Genomic DNA, 23,562 nt, shown 5'->3' on the forward strand with positions numbered 1-23,562 from the left:
CCAAATTTTATTTTCTTTTTCTAAAAATAAAAAAAAAAAAAGTTTTATTTTTCTCCCATTTAAGTCCAATTTTAGTGTTTTGAAACTTTCCATGTCTCTACACTTTTTCTTTTGGGTTGATCCTCAACTCTTTAGACTTTTGGTGTATGGTGATTTTTTTGTATATAATCCAGTAGATAAAATTTCTTAAAAACCCTTTTGTTCCTTTTGTATATATTTTGCTAATCCAATATGATCTCGGCTGAAATATGTTGGATTTTTGCCTTGAATAACGGAGTTTTAATTCTGCTTTCGCCGAAATCGGGTATTCTCTCTCCTTTTACTCTACTCAGCATGTCCCTTTCCATATGTTGCATTTTAATTCTTTCCATATTTTGAAACATTGAGGACAATGTTTAGTTTAGGTTTGGGGGTATAGAGTAGATACCATGATAATTTGCCATAATTGAAAACGAACTCCTTCTTCTTTTTTGAAAAAATTGAAAAATTCCAAAAAAAAATTGAAAAATCGAAAAAATTCAAAAAAAAAAAATTATTAAAAAATTGAAAAAAATCATAAAAATGGAGCTCATTTACCTTGAAATGTTGACTCTTGTGCAAATATGTATTTTTATTAGGAGTCTTAGTCTAGATATTTAGGCACCCTGATTCTAGCACAATTCACATAGTGATAAGAAATTTGCACGCGCACGATCTACCAATACATGTATGGCCTCGATCTTCAAGGTGTTTGATAGGAAGTTACGATTGCCAATCACTTTAGAATACTGAACGAAACTTGACTAGCTTGTTCTTTGGTTGGTTGGGATAGAAGGTGGAGGTTACATTAAGAAAGACAACCATCGAATTTAACTGGGTGCATCAAAAAGGGATACCTCTTGCAAAGTGTCATGTAATTTTTGTTTCCTTTTGTATATGTATCAAAAGTGTTTTCTTTTGCAAAAAAAAAAAAAAAAAAAAAAAAAAAAAAAAAAAAAAAAAATATCAGAAAAATAAAAAAAAAATATCAGAAAAATAAAAAAAAAAAATCAAGTATTTATCAATTCCATCATCTCTTGTTCCAAAAATAAAAAGAGAGTAGTCAATGTAAATAAGAGTCATGTAAATAGTCATCTTTTGTTGTTTCTTTGTAATAAGCAAGGAGGGTGTATGCCATTGATGTACAACGCGAGTAATTGTGAAATACCTCCAACTCATTCACAATTCTCGTAAAGTCCGGACAGCTAGCTAGATTTCGACCTCAGTTCTTAGCCTGAGAAACTATCTCTTGGTGATTAGTAGTCATAACTTCAGATCTTTCTTTACACATGTGTAGATACACTTTACACTCTTATCACATGTCTTTTTTTGTTATCAGTGCTAGGATTGTGCCTTTGATAGCTAGATTGACATCTCCATTTTGCTGTGAGCTTAAACTGTTTTGCACATGTCACATTTGATGGAATATGAGCTCATATTTTGTCCTTAGGTTTTGTAGGCACACCTCTGGTAAACCTTCACGAGACTTCACTCGTCCACTAGGGACACTTAGTGGTTTAAAAGGCTTAGTGCATACGCTAAATGCATTCGAGAGACCAGCGACAGTGGTATAGTTAGGATTTCCTTAGTTCTGTTTTACTTGAGGACAAGTAAAATTCAGGTTTGGGGGTATTTGATGAGTGCCAAATATTGTATATATTTATCCCTTTTTGTTGGCATTTAACTCATCTTTTATGCATTAATTCTACATTTTATCCCATATTCTGTATTTTCATTGTTTTCAAAAATAAATATTTTTATTAATTAATTTTGCATTTTTAGGTAATAAATAAAGTTCGGATGACTTGCGGAGCAAAAAGAGCAGAAAAGTAGTGAAAAGCCGGGAGAAATTACGCAAGGAAGCCGCGAAGAATGGTGCGCACAACCTCATTTTCTACACACAAAAGCGCCTCCGTTCTCAGCCATCAGATCAGTTCTCAGAAGCATCCGATGGTCGCTCCTTCATAGAGCATCAAAATCTGAAGTCTCTGCCAAGCACCACAGCGCTGAAATTCCAAGCCTTCAGATTAGATGGTAGTTGAATCCAACGGTCGCTCCCTTGTTGTGCATCGAAGATTGATATCTCCGCCTTACACTACAGTACCTAACTCCATCAAGTACCGTTCGTTTCGTTGTATCCATTCATCCGACGGTCGCTCCTCGCTTGCCTCCGCATCACCGTCCGATGCACCTACCAGCTTCGCATCCAGTGACTCAGCGTCGCAGAACATCAAACTCGATACGCCCGCCTAACACCCAAATACCTAATACCCTCCTTCCCAAAACAGTCGACCTCTCCTCCCTCACTTCTCCACAGCAGAGAACCACCATCACCTTCCCCTTCCACCGTACACCACCACCTTCTCCACCTCAATCACCACAACGAACACCATCATCACCCTACCACCCTAAACATCACCTCCACACTTCCCCCTTTCCTTTCACTCTCTCTAGCCCTCTATTTTAATGATTTCACACCATAACCCTAGGTGATAAATCATTAAAACAGATGAGTCTAGAGAACAAAATAGAGCATGGGTATGGAGTAGGAGCAATTACAAAGAATGGGTCGACGATTTCAAGGATCAATTTCAAAGAAATTAGGTAAACCTAATTCAACTGATTTTTGGGGAAGAACCCTAATTTTGTAGTTTTGAGAAATTTGTTTTGTGGGTATAAATATGGGTGTGGGATTGGTGTAGAAACTTTATGCTTGGATTAGCCGGCATCCAGGACTTTCATGTCCTGTTAATGTTAATGTTTTTTTCTCTTTAATGTGTTTCAGTTCAGTTTCATGTTCATGTTTCAGTTAAATTTCAGTTATGTTCATTGTTAATTGTTCATTGTTAATTTCAGTTATGTTCATGTTAGTTGTGTTAGTCTCCTGTTAGTTCAATTTTGTTAAATTTCTGTTAGACTCTAGAATATCTTGTTAATGTTCCTAATGTTTGTGCAATATCCTTTTAATTTCCTGTTAATGTTGTTCACTGTCAGTTAAATGTTCCTGTTATGTTTAAACTTGCTGTTAGTTTGATGGAATGCTAGGCTAGATACCTTTGAAGCATTGAACTGATTGTGCAATGGAAGAAATCAGTGCTCATAGCAAGCTGATTATCTTTCCATTCTATTTGTGTATGCTTAGGTTGCATTGAGCTGATTGAGTAGTGGGGAGAAACTAGTGCTCACTAGTGACAATGAGCAAGCTAGTTCTCTTCCCACTCTAGTAGAATGCCTTAGTTTTGCTCCATTTCAGTTTCACTATCATCCCTGCCCTTGGCTTAGGCCTTGGTTCATCTTGCATTGTTCTTTACTTTTGCCCTGTGTTGCCCTGTGTTGCTTCCATGTTCATGTTGTTTGCCTTTTTCTTCCTTGCTTATGCTACTGCTGCTGTTGCTTCCCTACCCTGCTACTCAGTGTTTGTGCAGCTGCTTTCTTTGCACTGTTGCTGCTGTTGCTGCTGTTTTCTCCAGCTTTGCTGCTGCAGTACTGCTGCTTTCTTTCTTCCCTGCCTTGCAAACTGCTAGTGCTGCTGTGCACTTGCCTCTGCCCTGCAGTACTGCTGCTGCTTCCTTCTATGCCAAGCTGTTGCTGTTGCTGCTGAGCTGCTGCTGCTGTTGCTGCTGCTGCTGCTGTTGTTGCTGCCAAGCCTGCTGCCAAGCAAAAGCCCATCAGTCCAGTTCAAGGCCTAGTTCTCAGTTCTAAGCCCACTGTCCATTGTTTGTATAACCCAAAAGCCTAATTCAGAGACCAAAGCCCAAGTTCTTAGTTCATCATTCAAAGGCCCAAATCCTAGTGCACTTCAAGACTAACTGAGCCCAAGCTCAGTTCATTTTATTGTTATCAAACCCATTAGTACTCAAAGCCCAATTTAAGCCAAAAGGCTTCATAGCCCAATAGCAACTAGAACCCAAAATAGTTAGAAAACTCCAAAACACACCCGATCTCTGTGGATCGACCCGTACTTGCACGAGCTACAACTGACGACCGTGCACTTGCGGTATTACTGTAGGCCCCCGTTTTTATTGCGCTTCATTTTATACATATCTCCGGGCCCACCAAGTTTTTGGCCGGGGATAATTTTTAGAACCTTTTCAAAGCCTACCAGTGACGAAGAAACTGTAAGTATTTCTTCACACGTTCAAATGTGGTGCTTCATGGACGAAAATATTGATTATAAAGGACGTGTACAGGAGGATGTCGTCATGGAGATGGAGAATTCTGAAACTCAATCATCCCCTTGTACACTTCAATGGGAAGGGGAATGGAGGTAATTCCAAAGATTCGGAGATGGATGGAAGTGATGTTCCTCTTGTCGTTGATGTGGACAATTCCAACCCCTTGGACACTTCGGTGACTCTTCAAGTAAGAATATATCCTGTATATTCTTCAGAGAAGTACAAAAGTGTTGACTTGTGAATGAATGAATGAGAACCCATGTGAATATATGAAAACTTAGTCGAATTTCGTCGTCAGAAAATTCAGAACCCATCTTTTTAGTAAAAACGCTGTAGAATCCTCGTCCGGAGTCGTATTTTGATGATCTGCATGTGCAAATTCAAGCCCGGAAAATTTCCAAGCTTTTTCAAAGAAGCTTCTTAAGTTTTGAGTACGTTCATAGCCTGAAAAAGTCGAAATAGTAAACTTCCAGGAGACTTCCAGAACTTTTTCAGATTGCGCATCACTTAATATTTTGGCCACATCTATTCACTCGTTCATCGTATTGTCATGAAAGTTTGACATGTCATAGAGGACATCCATATGAAGATAATGGAATATGACCCATCCTCAGATTCCTTGTAGATTGCTCCCAGTTCGTCTCCTAGTACAGGGCAGAGTTCAGTTTTCTCAGACGGACTCATCGTAAAATGTGTTTTCATGACTTTCATGTTATTTGCTGGTGCTTTGAATGTAGTATGATGAACCTTGATGATGTTGCGTTGATGGTATACTGTGTTTCATAATATCCTTTGGCTTCGTGATTCTAACCTCATGTAATCTTCGTATTAGGTGCTAAATACCGAAGTTGAGGATACTGGAACCCATGATGACAACTCTAACCTTTCCGAAGTTATTGATGAAGAGACAACCATCCCTGCACTTCGAGGCAATGAGATGGTCTCTTCTGATGTTATGGAAAACCAGATGGTTGTTGCTTCAGTGATAGAAGAAACCGAGATAGCATCGGAGAATACCGAAGGAACTGTTGCTTTGGTCGTGGAAGCCGCTCCAGTGACTGAGAACCATATAATAGTGTATGAATATCCAACTGCAGGGGTTTCTTTCGATCCTCCCTTTAACACTTCACTCCCGTATCATGAACTGGTCGGTGGATTCAGCATTCCCATTGGATATGCACGCTTGTACGAGACGATATGGAAGAAGTTTGGCCACATGATCGTTGACAGGAACCCTGGGCGTGCTTATGCTTTAAACATACAAGTAGGCGTTATCTTGCGTGTCGTGAGTGATATGCATATGAGACCCAGGAATACCGTGACTCCAGATATACTCTTTGATTGGAAGTTTAACTTGGAGAATTCAGAAAGACTTGGCCTTAACGTGAAATGGCTTCGTAAGAAAATAAACGTTATCAAGGATTCATGTGAAAAGAACATACCCTTTCCCAATGATGTTGTGGAGGAGAAGGAGGACAAGATTGCCAAGTTGACCGAGGAGTTGAACAAGGAGAGGGCGGCTTTGCAAATCTTGAAGGATGCTGATGAGCGAAAGCCTTTTCTTGCTGATCTTTTGAACTTCTGAACTTCTGAGAGATGTGAGGTTTATACTTGGGTTTTGATATTTAGATGGTTTTGGATCGACTGATGGTTAAGGATTTTCTTGTAGATTTGATAGAGATTTTCTTTTACGAAATATGAACTGAATTTTGATAAATTGCTGAATTCAAATACTGATTGCAAGTATTGCAAATGTTTTGGAGGAATTGAAATACAAACGAAAGAAAATCCTAAATGTTAAATCCCAACACCATGAGTGCTTCAAACGCCCAATACCTTAAATGTCCAATAATTTCAGATAAACGCCTTGAGCCAATTTTCGTGAATTACTGGTAGGGTTCTGCCATATGTGTTGGTCAATTTGTAGTATCCTCCGGCCACGGACTCAGCGACCATGAATGGTCCTTCCCAATTGGAGTTCCTTGTAGAATGAAGACCGCGCTGAACTGCTTTGAGAACCAGGTCCCCTTCATGAAACTTGTTAGGCTTGGTCGATCGTGCCTTGAATATCTTCTGCTGATTCGGAATTCCCTGTTTGATGGAATTCCTCGATTGAGGCCCGTATGGACACTCACGCGGAAGAGAGTATCCAGCATAGTGTTGATCATGGTTAGCCAAGTCTTAAGCAATAAACCTCTCGATGGAGTGACGGATTTGAAGAAGTTCTGAACCCAACCATTGAGTGTAATATTGCCGACGTGAAGTTACCCACTCGTAGCTTTTGATGACTGCTAAATTATTCATGGGAACAAGTCCCTGGACTATAGTAGCGTATTTGAACATTGGTAATATTGGAGCAAGAGGAGGAATAAGACTTTCCTGAGCTCTAAACCTTCTGACAAAGGTGTGCGGGTTATCTCCAAGATCCTGCGTAAGTCCCATCAGAGTTTTTACTTCTTCCAGATGCTCAAACGGTGGTGCGTCCTCTGCTTCGTTTTCCAACTCGGAATTCTTGTCGATGACAGGATGTGTTGAAGGCATCGCTGTCGTTTCAGCATGAATCCAAGTTCTCCCAAGGACCATGTCGTATCCAGGGTCTTCCCAGATTATGAAAAACTTGGCCTCAGTGCAGATCGATCTTTCCGTAACTTTGAGAGTGATGAAGCCGTATGCGTTTCTGGAGATTCCTTCGTGGTCCCTGATTGCTATGGGAGCGTGGGTGGCTTCCCGTCGAGTAATACCAGCCGCTCTGAGAGTTTTCAAAGGGATGATGTTGACGGCGGTACCAACATCGATGAACGCCCTCTTGAACTCATTTCCTTTAATGTGCACTGTGGTGAGCAGTCCCCCGTCATACATTTCTGCGTCGGTGGCTGAAGGTCCGGTGGTAGTCTCTTGGATCAGCGGACGTCTTCCGGACACGATGTGGTTCAGTGCAGCAAACATGTCTTTCCTTTGAGCTTTCGAAAGATACAACAACTCGCAGACATGTTCGATCAGAGATCGGACCGTTTCCTTGACAGGAGGTTCAGAGATGGTAAAAGTTTTGACTGGGAGGGGGTTTTTGTGCACCCCCTCAGTCCCAAGGTTGAGCTCTCCTGATTCGACCTTTTCTTTGAATATGCGCTTCAAAATTTTGCAATCACTCGTGGGATGGCTGACGTATCTATGGAAGCGACAATACCGAGGATTTACCATGGCCTCTTCAGTTGGTTCCTTCTTGACATAAGGAAATTTGATTGCGCCATCTTGAATCCAGGCATCGAGTAGTTAATTAACTTCTTCCATTGAACAGGAAAAATAAGGTGCTTCTGGATCTTCCGTATGCCGAGGAGGGATTTTCGAATTCTCCTTCTTGTGTGTCTTCGAAGGGGTGGAGGAAGTCTGCTTGTGTTGCGGTTCTGCTTTTCGCTTACTCCCTTCCGCGACAGCATTTGTTGAAGGTTGCAGGTTATACTGCTTGTTGATCAGACGCCTTCTTCCTCGAGTGTCTTTTGAATCTTCAGTCTTTGTAGACTTTGCACTTTCCAAAAGAGCGGGTGCAGTGGTTGCCGACCTCTTCGCAGCTTCGTGAAGCTCTGATAAAGTCTGGAATCGAAGGTTTTATAGCAAGGCCCTGTAGACCGGGAGCATGCCATTGATGCACAAGTCCACCAGTTGTTGCTCCGTGACGTTTGGGTCATGACAATCCAGGGCTTGGACTCTGAATCTTTTCACATAATCATTGGGATTTTCACTGACCCTCTGAAACATCCTTCCAAGGTCGGAGAGGGTGACTTGTTCTGACACGAAGAAGTATTTCATGTAGAATGAGTTAACCATTTATCCTCAATTGTTGATAGTCCCTGGTGCGATGTTGTTATACTAGGTGTATGCTCTGCCTTTCAGAGATTTTTAGAATTCCTTGAGACGGACGACATGATTGTGTTCATGTTCTCCGAGGGATTCGAGAAAACGAGAGACATGTTCCCTAGCATTTCTAGTTCCATCATATAAGGTGAAGGTTGGAGAAACGTAATCTTTAGAGAGTGGAGTCCTCTGCGTAGCGGCAGGATAAGGAGGTTGATGACGATGGACATGCAATGTTTTTTCTTTTTCACGGTTCTCCAAAAGGTGCTCCAGATCCTCGCGAGTGATGAAATTCGATGATCCCTTCGCTGATGAGTTGTATGCAGTAGTTTTGTGGACTTCGTCGTCTTCTACTGTATGGATTGGAATTACTTCAGGACCGTCGTCTGAGGATTTATCCTTCTCCTTTCCCTTATCTTGAGTCTTCTCTGACATCTTGTCAGTAAGAGTTTTGAGATAATTACACAGCTCTTTCTGTGTAGCATCCATGTCAGTATGGTTCTTTGCAAGAGTCTCCTGCGCTTTGATAAGATCAACAATGGTAGGCGGTGGATCTCCTTTGAGTTCTTCATGGTGTCGTCCAGACAGTGGATGACCTTCGGCGTGAGGAGGAGTAGTGTCACCACCATCAGTGTTGGAGGTCGGAATTGTCTCCGGGATATTTTGATTGTTGTTTTTGCTAGTGCTAGCACGGTTTGTGTTAGGATTCGTAACGAAACCTGACCTGAGATCAACCATCTTGTGAAATTGTGAGATTGCAACCGAGAGAATGATCTCCCACTGTGGTCGCCAATCTGTAGATGGGGAAAAACGATTTGCTGGTTTTTAAAGAATTGAGGAGACGACCGTATGGAGGAGACTCCTCAAACCGAGCGAAATGTTAAACCTCACACAGATGCACCGCTGCAAAGGGGGCACTTTAGATTCGAGAGATCAATCTGTAGTACTCCGGCCTAAATCAAGACAATGGCCGTTCCATAGTAAATTCGGTCACAAGAGAGGATGGGTTGATCTGTAGAAGGGAAGCTGAGAAAAGTGTGGAATCAATGGTAATCAAAGATTGTGGGTGTGTGAATTCTGAATACGATAAGATCTGAGTGATTAAGATTTCTCAATTGAGGGTAGTTGCTCAATTGATGAGTTGATGATCTCGTGTTGTCGATGAGACGTGAGATTGATGATACTGATGATGCTTCAATCATGATTCAAAGACTTATTTATATTGCTGGAATTGTAGACACCATGATTCCATGAAGTGTGACAGTTGATGGAATCAAGGAGTGGGGAAGTGGAGATCGTGTTTGAAACCAGTTGCTCAACATGTGGAGACTTGGTCGATTTTCCACCCACTACTTCGTGAATTCCTTCAACTGATTGCAAGACTTGCTCACATTCCATCGTGTGTTTGAACACACGTGCCGTAGAACGCCAGACCAAAACCCTAAGTGATATCCCCCAAGTGACACGATTGACGTGTCGTGGTTTGTTAGTCAATTGATGACTTCGTGGTTTGATGGGATGATGAGTCCATGTAGTGGTTGAGTTGAACATGATGTTCTGAAACTCATGAATTGAACATGTCATGAGACAGAGGTATAGTTCTTACGATGAAGTGATCAAGTATTGCTCATTCGATGGATCGTTGAATATTGATTGTTGAACCAATATTGAGCGAATATTCCTCATCTGAGCAAGTGTTGCTCATGTGATGAATTGTTGAATATTTGATCATCTAAGCATGTGTTGCTCATCTGATGTATTACTGGCAGCGTACCAAAAATGTTAATTATAATACTAGTCGTTGAACCGAGCATAATTAATAAAATTAATGACCATGAGGTCATCGTAAAATTATTAAGGTTAGCATCTGAAATGATGATCCTTGGATTCAGAAACCCTAATTTGATCAATTGATGATCAATTCATGGTTCGTCAGAATTTCAACCATGGGACCAAGGAGGGAGCGACTACATGGGACCGTGGGTCAACCATGTAGTGTCCATATGCTCACGTGAGAAAATACGAAGAACTCCTGAAGAGTTGACGATTTGTTGGTGGAAGAATAATTAAATGCTGGCTTAATCACTTATTCAAGAATGCTCGTTTGAGCCTTCGGTGAGAAAACCTAATTAATTATGACGAGGAGAGGGATAAACCATGGAGTCATGAAACCGTCCCTAGTTGTCTCGTGACCGCCTGATGATCACTTCATGAAAATCCAAAGTGTTTGGGAGAGTTTTGGACCTAATACGAGCAATTGTGCATTGCGTCCTAGATACGATTGTTACTGCTGCCAATTTGTACACTAAACCTGTATGAGCCTCAGAGTTCCAGTGAGGAACGCTCCGGTACGAGAAAGAAGTTGCAGACTGCTGCTATAAACAAAGCTTTGTTGGTTTGGAGGGAACCTGCCGGCTGTATCAGTTTGGTACAACAATTGGTTGGCCTGACCAAAAGAGCTTCTACACAGCGTGCTCCTTTCAAAAAGAAGACGAAGCGACATCTATAAACCTGTCGAAAAAAGCTGAGTTATGGCCACTACACATCAGCAATTCGCATTCTTTCTTGTAGTGGCGTTGCTCAACCTGCCGCAGATACCTTGTTCGAACTCAAGCAGAAACATCCATATGCTCCACCTCCTATTATACCCACTGAAGTTGTTTCAACACCTTCCCTGGCTGTTGATTCCAAGGCTGTACTTGCAGCCCTAAAGAGCTTCCCCAAGGGGACATCTTGTGGCAGAGACGGTCTCCGTGCTCAGCACTTGTTGGACGCCATGAGTGGAGCTGTTGCTGCGATTTCTGATGAGTTGCTGCTGTCGATTACTGGCGTCGTGAACCTATGGCTTGCAGGTAACTGTCCTCCTTCCCTTGGTATATTTGTGGCCAGTGCTCCCTTAACCCCACTACTTAAACCTGGTGGTGGTTTGAGACCAATTGCGGTAGGAACCATATGGCGAAGGCTGTGTTCTAAGTTAGCAGCTACTTCAGTTTGCAAAACCTTGAACAACTATCTTGGCAATCACCAATATGGAGTTGGCATCCCTTGCGGCGGAGAGAGTATTCTACACGCGGCGAATAGATTGCTTGAAATGCATGGATCTGATAACACCAAATCTATGTTATTAATAGATTTTTCGAATTCTTTCAACATGGTTGATCGATCCACTATTATCCGTGAGGTAAGAACACACTTCCCTAGCATCTCTCGTTGGGTTGAATTCTGCTATATGCAACCCCCCAGACTATATTATCAAGAGCACTTACTCTCCTCGACACAAGGGGTTCAGCAGGGTGACCCTCTTGGTCCCCTTCTTTTTGTTTTAGTTTTGCACCCTCTTATCGAGAAGATTGCATCCACTTGTATGTTGGATTTCCATGCCTGGTATTTAGACGATGGCACCATCGCAGGTGACACTTTGGAAGTGTCTAAGGCATTGAAGATTCTCCAAGAGGACGGACCTGTCTACGGGTTACATCTGACTATTTCGAAGACTGAATTATTTTGTCCCTCTTATGACCCGAGAAGGGATTCCGATACTGCCTTTCCTGCGAATATTGGTAAGCAAAAAGATGGTGTTAAATTGCTTGGTGGACCAGTCAGCCTAGATATGAACTTCTGTAGTAATGTGGTGTTGAACAGGGTTGAAAAAACCTCTCAACTCATTGACAAGATTCAAGAGCTGCATGATCCTCAATCTGAACATTTGCTTTTGCGCAACTGTACTGGAGTTTCGAGGTTATATTTTGCCCTAGCACTACTTGCCCCCAGGCGATTCATAATGTTGCCACGCGCTTTGATGATTATCTTATGCAGTATCTTCGTCGTCTTATAGTCGGAGATGGGGCTGGTTTTGGCTTAGTCCAACAGCGACTAGCCACTCTTCCCATCAAAGATGGTGTCCTGGGTATTCTTACTATGACATATACTATGCAGTACTGTTACCTTGCATCTCAGGCGCAGACCCAGCATTTGCAGAATTCTATTTTGAGGCTGCCTGCAACAACCGACTTATGCCTTGGTTTCCATACTACTTTACAGAGTTTCACACAAGCTTGTGAGATCCCCCTCCCTGATTTCAACATTAATGATGCCGCCCCCCATTACATGAAGTCATTGGCATCTATCTACTTTGGAGCTATCAGGGAAAAGATACTTACTCGCTTTTCTTTTTCTACACGTGAAGCTACTGTTTGGCAATGTAATAGATCTGATCATGCTATGGATTTCCTTAAAGCAATACCTATTCCTGGGCTCAACCAGGCAGTTGGTTCCAGGCAGTTTAGCTCGGTCTTACAATATCGTTTAGTTATACCCCTTTTTGAGGAAGGTAATAAATGTACCTGTTTTGGCAAACTCATGGATATCTTTGGAGACCACGCTATCCATTGTGCTAGTGAGGTCGGTCTTAAATTCAGACATGATTTAGTAAAAGATATTCTTGCAGACATGTGTTACAGAGATGGGGTTGTGGCTAGAAAAGAGGTTTCTTTGGGCGTCATCAATAATAAGGATTTTTGTCCAGCGGACATCATGGTTTATAATTGGGTAGATGGGAAGGATGTTTGTCTCGACGTCACTGGGGTCTCTCCATTTACCAATGCTAAGACACGCCACTTCATACCAGGTCATGCCATTTCTGCAGCAATCACTCGCAAGAACACTAAATACTTAGATGTTTGCTCTTCTCTCGGATATGGGTTCGGTATTTTGGCTTTCTCCACTTTTGGCGAGCTTAGTACGGATTTATTAAATTTCCTGAAGAGATTAAGGAATTTCATGGTAGGACATGATGCCAACTTTAAGATAGGCAATTCTCTTTTTCATAGGCTAGGAATCGTTATTCAAAAAGGTGTTGGTGCCCAACTTGTTGCTAGGATACCCACCATCTCTTGTAATATTTATTTTGATTAATAAATGCCTTAGTGGCTCCCTTTTATAATAAAAAAAAATAATAAAAAAATAATAATAATAATAATAATAAAATAATAAGGAACCGTGGGGTGTGGGGTCGGTCGGGACCAAGGCATAGCCGGTTGGCCAATGGTTACGCCCCCACACTCCTTTCCTTAATTTTATATTATTTTTTATGGATTTATGGAAGTACCATGAAACCGAGGAGTTTCCTCGAGACGAAGGAAATTTGACAAAATGAGAGAATTTTCATCAAATCATGAAGAATAATAAAAATGCATTAAAAATATAAAACTGGCGTGGGATTGACCACGACACGGTCGGTTGGTCGTGTGTCCGTGCTTCCAGCACCCTGGTCAATATTTTTAATTATTTATTATTTTCTTCTCTATTTTGCATAGGTTCATCGTTTCGTTGTATTTTTGAAATACTCGTTCGTGCGGTGACTGTTAGTGTATCGTCGTTGGATACACCTTCACCATTTGAATCGGGGCTTACTTAGAGGTATCTCAGGTGCCCGGTTGTTGATTATTTATTACTAATTGTGGAATCCAGTGGAGAATAATTCACAAAACTGAGTAATAAAATGTTTATTATTGATTCATAGGATCAGCTGAGGATTCGACTATGAATTCAGAATAATAAAGTGAGCATTACCATTCCATGGGATCGTAGATTCGACCATATAATCAGAGTAATTAAGATTTATCTATTACCATTTATGAGACCAGTTGTGGATTCGATCATGAAATCGGAGTAATGAAATAATATAGTTATTGCTATTCTATGAGATCAAGTCGTGGATTCGATCATCGAATCAGAAAAATTGTTATTGCCATTCCAGGGGACCAGTCGTGGATTCGACCATGGAATAGGAGAAATGTAATTAGGAATAATTAACTTTGTGGCTCTATACTAGCAGAGCAAGCTGTATAGGAGAATTAACTATCCCGATATGAGCTTGCCGGTAAGTCATATCCTTTATATAGTCAGGGTAAACTTGTTGTTGTTCCTGAAGACGTCATCGCTCTATACTAGCAGAGAAAGCTGTCTAGGAGCCGTCCATCACGTGATTCTATATAGAAATAATCACTAAAAGTATTCAGTATTCATGAGATATGTCGTTGTCCAGTCGTGAGACTACATATCCACATGTACTCTAAGAGAAAGTACTCTCCGTTGAGAATTCTATGAGAGAGCCGTGTCTCGATACTCATGTCTGATTGCTGAATCACAACTTCGTATAATTATGAGTTTACGAATTTAGCCTTTGTCGAAAATCCACCATATACAAATTATAATCCTTGAAAGTTAACAAAGAATTCATTATGATTACTTGAGAAATAATCTAGATACATTGGAGTGTGGTTGTAGGTTTTCCTGCAACTACAACTTGCGTTTGAATTTGTTCAATGAGGTATCAGAGATTGATAAATTTATCCTCTTATACCAGTAAATGGTTTTTTATTTAATTAACTTACCACGTTAAGCTTTGAGTATCAACCCATTAATTGGTTTTATGAACCAAAGTAATACACTAGAAATAGTATGAAATTTGTGAAAGTGAGGCTACGAGAGCGATATTATGAAAATTGCGACGGAAATAATAGCATATAACTGCCAATTTGGGTGAACTAATGTAGGACCAAAGGAATGTATCCAAAAAAAAAAGAAAAATTAGTACGTGCAAATACGAAATTAAAAAGGCAGCATTGTTATTTAGAAAATGTTAAATGACCCAGTTTAAGTTACCATGAGGTGTAACTTATTAACCCTCATTTGATCTAATTTGACGTTTCAGGTAACAGAAAGAAGAAGCCGTACATGGTGTGACAGCGAAGCACCCCAGAATATAACGATGTGAAATAGCCCGTGCCGGTACGGCACATGTGATTCCCTAGTTAACATATATGGTACTATACTTCAAACGTTGCCGGAATCCATTTCTCGCGTTGTCCATGCCAAGATATTCCTTGCACAGTTGTCAACGCTGCTTTCCAATGCACCGGAAGTTTTCCACTATGTAAGCATCATCCACACCTAGTGTAGGAGTGGAATATCGCACATATCAATAATTATTCGAAATAAGGATTATCTGATATAAGCGAGGACTATCGCACATGGCAAAGGTGAAGTGACGTATTGGATGATGTCAGCAAAGTCACGAGTAAAGTGTGATGTTCTATGCGAAGTATAAGCTGTGCGAGAATGAGTGAGTGTAAATGAGCGAATGTATCGCACAATGATTCCGGAAATAGTGGATCTCTTAGCTGTCATCTACTATGAGGAATCACTATATAAAGGAAACATGTCATCACGTAGGAGGGAGATCTTTTAGTGTGTGTTAGACAAGAAACTAGGAGAGAGAAAGTTTATTTGAAGAGCAAGTAAAGTCATTGTCATCCATTATATCCAATTATAATCCTTGAAAATTAATAAAGAATTCATTATGATTACTTGAGTGATTGTTTTAGATACACTGGGGTGTGGTTGTAGGTTTTCATCTGATCAAGTAAATATGAATGTTGCTTGTTTAGTTGGTTTAACTGAGTCTGCAACTTCTCGTTATTCGCTTGAGTATTCTCAGCAAGATATTGAAAAGTATATCTCTCCAAAACTCGCCTCTGATTTAAATCTTACTAGATGCATGAAGAAATTTAAGGAATGTTGGTAAGCGAAGAAATATATCATAAGGTACAGTAATCAAAGGAGAAAAAGTCACCTCTAAGTTCTTGGTTTCGGTTGCGAAGGTTTTCAGCCTCAAGATTTGCAACTTGAAGTTCTCCCCTCAATTTCTGGACCTCTTGAAGTTCCACTTTCAACCTATTGACTTCATTCTCCAAGGAAGCATTTTGTTGCGAAAGTTCCAATTGAGAGCAACTAGATTCAAAACGCACTTCGGCAAGAATCATTCGACGATGAGAATCCTAAAGAAGAAAGAAGATAAGGATAAGAGGTTAAGATATTAAAGTTGAACCAAAACATGAAAAAGGGGACTTACCAAGACATATAGAGCAGTATGGAAGCTTGGATCAATTTGAGAATGGATCTCATCTCTTGTAGCTCTATGAGAGGGAAATTCGCATAGAAGTTTACTTAAAGTAGAGCAAATGCGAAGTTTTCAAGTGTCATTAGTAGAGGATTGAGCGGAGTTGATGATGTCGGACAGAGTTTGGGAAGCAAAATTCACACTATTCAAAGCTTTTTTGCTAAGAGAAAGGGAATTTAATAACAGAGAAGAAGATGAAGAAGAAGGGATGGATATAGGAGGAGAAGGAATAGTAAAATCTGTAGGGAAGGATATATTAGCAGAATTTGGTTGAAGATCAGTATGGATGAATGAAGAAGAAGTCTGATTCGCACCCGATGAATTCGCAGAGGCAGTAATAGGGGTATCTTTTATCCCTTGATCAACAACAGTTTCCTTTTCACCAGGAAAAATTTCTTCAATGGTGACAGAAATATTTGCATCGAAAGTTTGAATTGGGGTGATAGAGGCATTAGTATCAGAAGTTCGAATTATTGCTAAAGGGGTGACGTCTGCGACATAAAAGTCAAGAATAGAAAGATTTGACTTCAAAACTGTGGGCTTGCGAGCTTTCTTAGCCTTTGGTTTCTTGACCGCACCCATCTCACAATCAGAAACCTGTGAAAACAAAGTAGATAAGAAATAGAGGCAACAATATTGTTTAGTTAAAATTGGATATTTCTTACTTCTTTGTTGTGCGAAGTTTTTTTGCTTATGAGATTCTTTATTTGTATCATCTGAAGAAGAATTAGGGTTTGGAACGGTTATCCTCAGGACGCTTAAAGAAGAATTTTTCCTGGAATAATATGGGAATTAGGTTAATTAAAAAGATCACAGTTACAATCAAGAATCATGATTATCAGAAGAATAAAAGGATAAATCTTGAAAGAGGAAAACAAACTTTGCATTTTTATCCATGGCAACAGTAGCAGAAGAACAACATCAGTAGAAGTAGAACAACAACAACAGTAGAAGCAGAAGAACAGTAGCAGCAGGAATGAAGCAAACAACGGAAAAAAGAGAAATTTTAGTGAATAAGAAAAGAAAAGTTTATTCTTCTTAAAAGAAGTCAATAAATAGGTGGAAGAGACGACCGGTTATAAACGGTTTGAGCCGGTAAAAAGGAGAAGGATCGACAAGTGTGAATAAATAAACTGGAACTCCGGAGGAATGTCGGCAAGGTAGAATACGAAAAGATATATACATGCGATATTATAGGATGGAAATTTCTCACATCGCTCACTTCACAATGTAAGCGAAATAAGAAGAGGCAAAATGTAGGAGTGGAATATCGCACGTGTCAATAATCATGCGAAATGAGGATTATCTGATATAAGCTAGGACTATCGCACGTGGCAAAGGTGAGGTGGCGTATTGGATGATGTCAGCAAAGTCACGAGTAAAGTGTGATGTTCTATGCGAAGTATAAGCTATGCGAGAATGAGTGAGTGTAAATGAGCGAATGTATCGCACAATGATTCCGAAAATAGTGGATCTCTTAGCTGCCATCCACTATGAGGAATCACTATATAAAGGAAAGAGGTCATCACGTAGGAGGGAGATCTTTTAGTGTGTGTTAGACAAGAAACTAGGAGAGAGAAAGTTTATTTGAAAAGCAAGTAAAATCATTGTAAAGTCATTATTATCCAATATATCCAATTATAATCCTTGAAAATTAATAAAGAATTCATTATGATTACTTGAGTGATTGTTTTAGATACATTGGGGTGTGGTTGTAGGTTTTCCTGCAACTACACCTAGTCTCCTACCGCCAGAGATTGGAGCTGCTATGGTTTGTGATGTTGCGTCATGCCATCATGGTGCAGAAACTAGAACAAAAGAATTTAGTCAGTTTTAAGTTTGTCAACATTTGACAGTAAAATGATCAAGCAACTACGTACTCTAGGCTTGAGAGACAAGCTGATAGATCTCCAATTTCAAAGAAGCTAGTTGTAGTAGTGATGATATATTGATGATATTGGCGGTGGGTTGATACATTCCAGATGGACCATGTTTTACACCTAATAGTTACAGACATTTACAGACAAAAAAAAATATGAAAAGAATCTTAGAGAAACCGTGTTGTTAGTTGGTCTCAAAAATGTTTATTTGTTTAAAAACATCAAGCTGGATGATTTTGATTTTGATCGGGTAAATCTGTTTAGAGAGTAGTCCTTTTAATTAAGCTGACTGACTTTAGCGCTTCTCTTTTAATTCCATCTTCCAGAAGGATAAAACATCCTAGAGAAACATGCAAACTCTAATCACAGACGAGTTTCGTGCCATAGGACGGCAGTAGGCACTAAACTGAAAAACCTACCTTTTCCAACATTATGAGATATTTTGTAATATACGATTTTGAAGAGATATGTCGACTGTCATACTTAAACATCAAACCCACCACACTTGCGCATGGTACACTAGTCAGGTCCTTTGTCTTGTCTTCTGGACGACAATAACACCTAATCTTATCATCCATCAAGCGCACTCTTATCAGAAGAAGTTCAGATTTCAGAACCAGATATGTTTTATACATTCGTCCATCCATCGGTTGTTCTAAAAAAGAGAGATTGAGAGAAACAAGATACGCATAGACTAATCAACGGTCTTAGGACCTAAAGTCATACGGGACAAAATTTTACTGTAGCAACCCGAAATTTAGGACCCTCTTGCACAGAAGAGAGATGAAATAGAGTAGATTCGGAACCACCAGCTGATGCCGACCACATGACTGAGGTCCGATAGATAATGCCGTAGACCATGACTAATCTTATATATAGAATTACAACTAATTGTTGAATTCTAACACAAGCGTAACCCGAGATATTGCATGATGAAGTATAACAGTTATTCTATAAAGACAAAGAAACCGGTGATCATTATTATCTTGACATCATAATGCTCAGGTCAAACGGTTAATGACATTCATTTAGATTCAAGACAATCCCAAAAAGATTACTATTGGAAAAATGTAAGAAGCCGTCCGTTATATGTAGCATAACTGATAATATATAGATGTTATTTAGGTTGTGCAAGCTTGGCTTAGTAGATGTTACGCTTGCCTTGTATCCATAAGTGATAAAGGAACCCATGGCTGGCCCTGAGGCTATGCAGGAGCGAAACAATAAACACAATGCTAACGAAGGCAAGCCAAACTCAAGGCTAGCAAAGCAAGACTAAAACCAACAAAGCCATGCAATCTACTCGACTAACATGTATTCATTATGAAAAAAATTAAGTCAGAAAATCTAATTGACTAAGATTACCGAACACCAGTTTTGGTAAATTTGTTTCTTTTCATCGTCCGCGCATTAAACAAGAAATAAGATACTCAAATTCTTCTTACTTAAGTTCTTTGTTCCATCCGCAACCCCTGACCGCCAAAACACTAATATTTCTCTTTCATTTCGCACTGGACCAATGAGTAAACTCGGGACCGGAAGCCTCAAGGCACCATAACATGCAATCTTTAGCCATGAGTGGAGGAACTCCTTTGAGCCTTAATTTTAGTGGATAATGACTAGAGGTACCTACTACTATCTACTGCTCTATACCCACGGGGCTTAAAAGTGTGGGTGATGTAAGAGTGACCACAATCACAAAACAATAATTATAGTTTATAACATTCAATATGAAGAGGATCCATGGACACTCTTAGATGGACAAGGTCAGACAAGATTTGCGTTTTTTTCTCTGCAAAATCCAAACGACAATGAATTTAAGTGTAATATTTTGATGATATGTTTCTCTTATAAGACTCTACATTCCTACAAAAAAAAATGAACGCAATTCGAGATAGCAAACCTCACCATCTACCGATCTTAATTTCAACCGTTAATTTTGAACAGGCTGATATTCAAAGGGGTAGATGGTCTTTATACATCTCGAGTTGTGTTCATTTTTTTTCTTGGAATATAAAGTCTTATAAAAGGAACGTATCATCAAAATATTACACTTAAATTCATTGTCGTTTGAGTTTTCCGGAGAAAATGACATAAATCTTGTATGACCTTGTCCATCTAAGAGTGTCCATGGATCCTACCTTCAATGTAAAATAAATAAAGACATGAAATCTTAGATAGAACAGAGAAGTGAGTGTGGGGTTACAAGGGGTTGTATCATGTGTGTGACCAAGACCACCGCTAACGGGCTACAATCAACCTGTCCTTCCCTTTGAACTGTCTTTTTTCTACCTCTTTAATGCAGCCCCTTTCTTCATCACCTCCCATCTGTAGGGTCTGAAAGCTATGTTGATCTTTGTCTAACGCTTGAACACCATATCTCTTCTTCTCTCTTCTACTTCTTCTTCTCTTTTCTTTCCCTAATTTTTCTTCTTTCTGGTATATAGAAGACAGAAATTTACAGACAAAAAGGTTCAATTGTTTGCTTTTTTTTTTTAGTATACAGAAATGTGTACATATACTCGCTTTTATGCATGTACTCCATTTCATTTATCTGATATAGGAAGACCAAGATATATATATATATATGCCGTACACGACTTACTATAGGTGTTGTTAATTATTGATGAAAAGTTGTTCTGGTATTGCAACTACAAGACCAACCAGCAACAGCCGGTCGAAGGCAAGGATCTCTTAGCTAGTATATGGAAACCGCAACAACGATGATAAAGATGAAGACGATCATGACATGGTTATGCCCGGTTTTAGGTTTCACCCTACAGAGGAAGAACTTATCGAATTGTATCTTCATCGTAAAGTTGAAGGGAAGCGATTTAATATATTGAACTAACAACCTTTCTCGATCTGTATCAGCATGACCCTTGGGAATTTCCAGGTATATAACCAACAAATACAGAGAAACCTAGAGAATCGTATGTTTCTTTTATTGTTCAGATCATGCATGTATGAGTCTACAATTTTCGGATATATGGGAATCATGGGATTGCTTTCAGTTAGTACCAAAAACAATTATATATAGTTCGGTAAAGTTAATTATATAGTACTTATTTTATCTTCCTGTTTTTACGATTTGACGATATCTTCAATTGTCTTGTTTGTCTCTTTGCAGAGCAGCAATCGGAGAAAAGGAATGTTTTTTCTCTGTGCCTAGAGATCGAGAGTATAGGAATGGTGATAGACCGAACCGCGTAACCCCTTCTGGATACTGGAAGGTTACTGGTGACGATCGAATGATTAGAAATGAAAGTGGTAGGTCAATTGGTTAATTGGTAAGGCACCTAGAGGTATCAGAACAAGTTGGATCATGAACGAGTATCGATTACCACAAGACAAGACTGATCGATACCAAAATAAGGTATACTTCTAGCATGTACATACTCACGTGAAGTTGTATATAAACCATATATATTAATATGCCCAATTGTCTTATCATCATTTTTTTAAACAATTTGATTACTCACGTGAAGACGAAGTTGTACATAAACCATATAAATTAATATGCCCAATTGTCTTATCATCGTTTTTTAAACAATTTGATGAGTTGATGAGTACTAGTACTAGAGCTTCTTAGTATTTCAATTTCTCAAAGTGAACTTGGCTTGCTACAAATGAACATGAATTAGGGGGTGAAATATGCAGGGATAAGTTTGATTTCTTCTTTCTTCAAGCTTCGTCTATTTGTATATTACCTAGCTAGTTAGAGATTAAGGTTTCAATATGAAGTCCTTATTGCTCTATCTAGAAGATTATGGACATGGTCACATGTATATAGAGCATGATCGATGAATGAGGTACGTACATGAATAAGCAATGGCGTCTATCATGTAATAATACTTCAAATATTGAATTGCTCTGCTTGAGCAAAAATCTTTTTAAGGACAACTAACTTATATATATCATTTGATCACTCCCATCTATTTATCTTTCAATCTTTCATTCATTCAGAACATCACATACGCAATTGTTTTGATTTTAAGCGGAGTTTCACTTTGCCGAGTATACAAAAGAGTCGGAGTAGTCACCCCGTCCTCATCGGAAGGAATCATGCCACGAGAGAAAAAACAACACAACATGGTTAATCATTCCACACCGAACAATAAAGTCCAGCGCCACCACATGCACCAATGGAACTGGAAAATTCACATGAACTTGATGGGGGAAGCAGCAGTGCCAGTGCCACCACTGATACTTGAACAACTCTATAATTCCCTAACCATACATTTAGTTACACCAAAATTCTATGGTAACCTCTACCATACTAATGCTATCACCACCACCCGTCAATAATGCTATCACCACCCCCGTCAATCGACGATGAACAAACACTTCTACCTCATCCCAAGCAAACGGGGGGTTCAGCTCTATTGCAACCTAATAATAGTAGTCTCTTTAAGGTTCGTCTTCCATCACCGTAACCCCAGACGATGATCTCCATATAATTTAACTACCAACAAGCTTACCCTTCTATCATCAACAACAACATTATCAGCATCAACGTGAACAACATCAACATTCAACTTATTTTAATGATTTCGTGTCCAACAACTAGCTACATGATTGAAATCAATATTAACGCCTTAAGGTCGGAGGTAATAGAAATTATATATTGACAGAGGGAAGGCAATGCAAATTGATCATGAGTCACTCAACGAACAACCTAAGAACGGGAGATTTTGTTGATTAGCCATCTTTAAGGAAGGTAATGCAAATTACACAACTTTAGAGGTGAGAAAACACTTCTAATTATAATGTACTTTGTACGGCCATACAAATTTCTTAACACAACAAATTAAAAATGAAATGGTCCATAGTTTGCTAGGATAAATACTATTTGTGAAACATACATGCGAAATAATGTATTATGTCGTGTTTTACCTCGTGTTGCGAGTTGTGCTTATTCGTGCCGCATATTGTACCTTGATATCTGTGTCACATGTCGTGTTAGTGTGTCAATTAGGGCCGACAATTGTGTTAGAGTATCGCTTGGACAAACTCACAAGATTTGGTATGTCAAGCTTGTTGTTAATTTTAGTTTATCAAAACTACACTCTTGATTTGTAATCTGCTACAGTTAGTCACCGATTAGGAATATGACATGGTAGTTGAGTATCATAATTTTCCAATCGGGATTGAAGATTCAAGACTAAAGACGACATAACGGAAATTTCATCGACATAGGAATATGAAGACCTATTTGCTCATATTATCTACCATTTTATCTACGTCCTAAGACAAGTTTTAAGACTTTAGTATAATAAGGAACATTGTAAAGAAAAATTCAAGCTATAAGGAGTTGTCAAGCTAGTTCTTAAAGTTCACAAAATTGTTTTACCAACTCACAAAATTGAACTTATAAGTATAAAGACTTGACATTTAAATTCCAATTAACTCGTGTACAAGAACTGAATTGCTCGATTCCCGAACTAGACGATTTGAGATAATATTGAATATTAATTCATTCAAAAGTACACGAACTGATTCATACAGTTCCAAACTAAATGATTTTAGATGTTTCTTGTACACCTATTGTTTTCAAGTACACAAATCATTTTGACAGTTCACGAACTTGTGTCAATAGGTTCCTGAGTTACTGACCAGTTTGAGTTCACAAACTGTTTTGACATTTCTCCAACTGATTTAGTATTGTGATACATAC

At 39.3% G+C, this 23,562-nt stretch overlaps 1 protein-coding gene and 1 long non-coding RNA gene across 2 annotated transcripts; both read left to right on the plus strand.

Annotated features, from left to right (window-relative positions):
* Nucleotides 1-4,220: 4,220 nt before the first annotated feature.
* Nucleotides 4,221-14,820, plus strand: LOC113274469. Its single transcript, XM_026523850.1, has 4 exons — nucleotides 4,221-4,285; nucleotides 10,614-11,764; nucleotides 11,878-12,824; nucleotides 14,758-14,820. Exons 1-4 carry the CDS (start codon nucleotides 4,221-4,223, stop codon nucleotides 14,818-14,820), a joined length of 2,226 nt encoding a protein of 741 aa, XP_026379635.1.
* Nucleotides 14,821-20,333: 5,513 nt separating this feature from the next.
* Nucleotides 20,334-21,422, plus strand: LOC113273403. The gene is made up of 2 exons (XR_003322380.1): nucleotides 20,334-20,781; nucleotides 21,016-21,422. It is a non-coding gene; the product is annotated as an uncharacterized LOC113273403 (long non-coding RNA).
* Nucleotides 21,423-23,562: the final 2,140 nt, after the last annotated feature.

This window comes from Papaver somniferum, chromosome 4 (genome assembly GCF_003573695.1).
Source record: "Papaver somniferum cultivar HN1 chromosome 4, ASM357369v1, whole genome shotgun sequence".
Classification (NCBI taxonomy): Eukaryota; Viridiplantae; Streptophyta; class Magnoliopsida; order Ranunculales; family Papaveraceae; genus Papaver; species Papaver somniferum.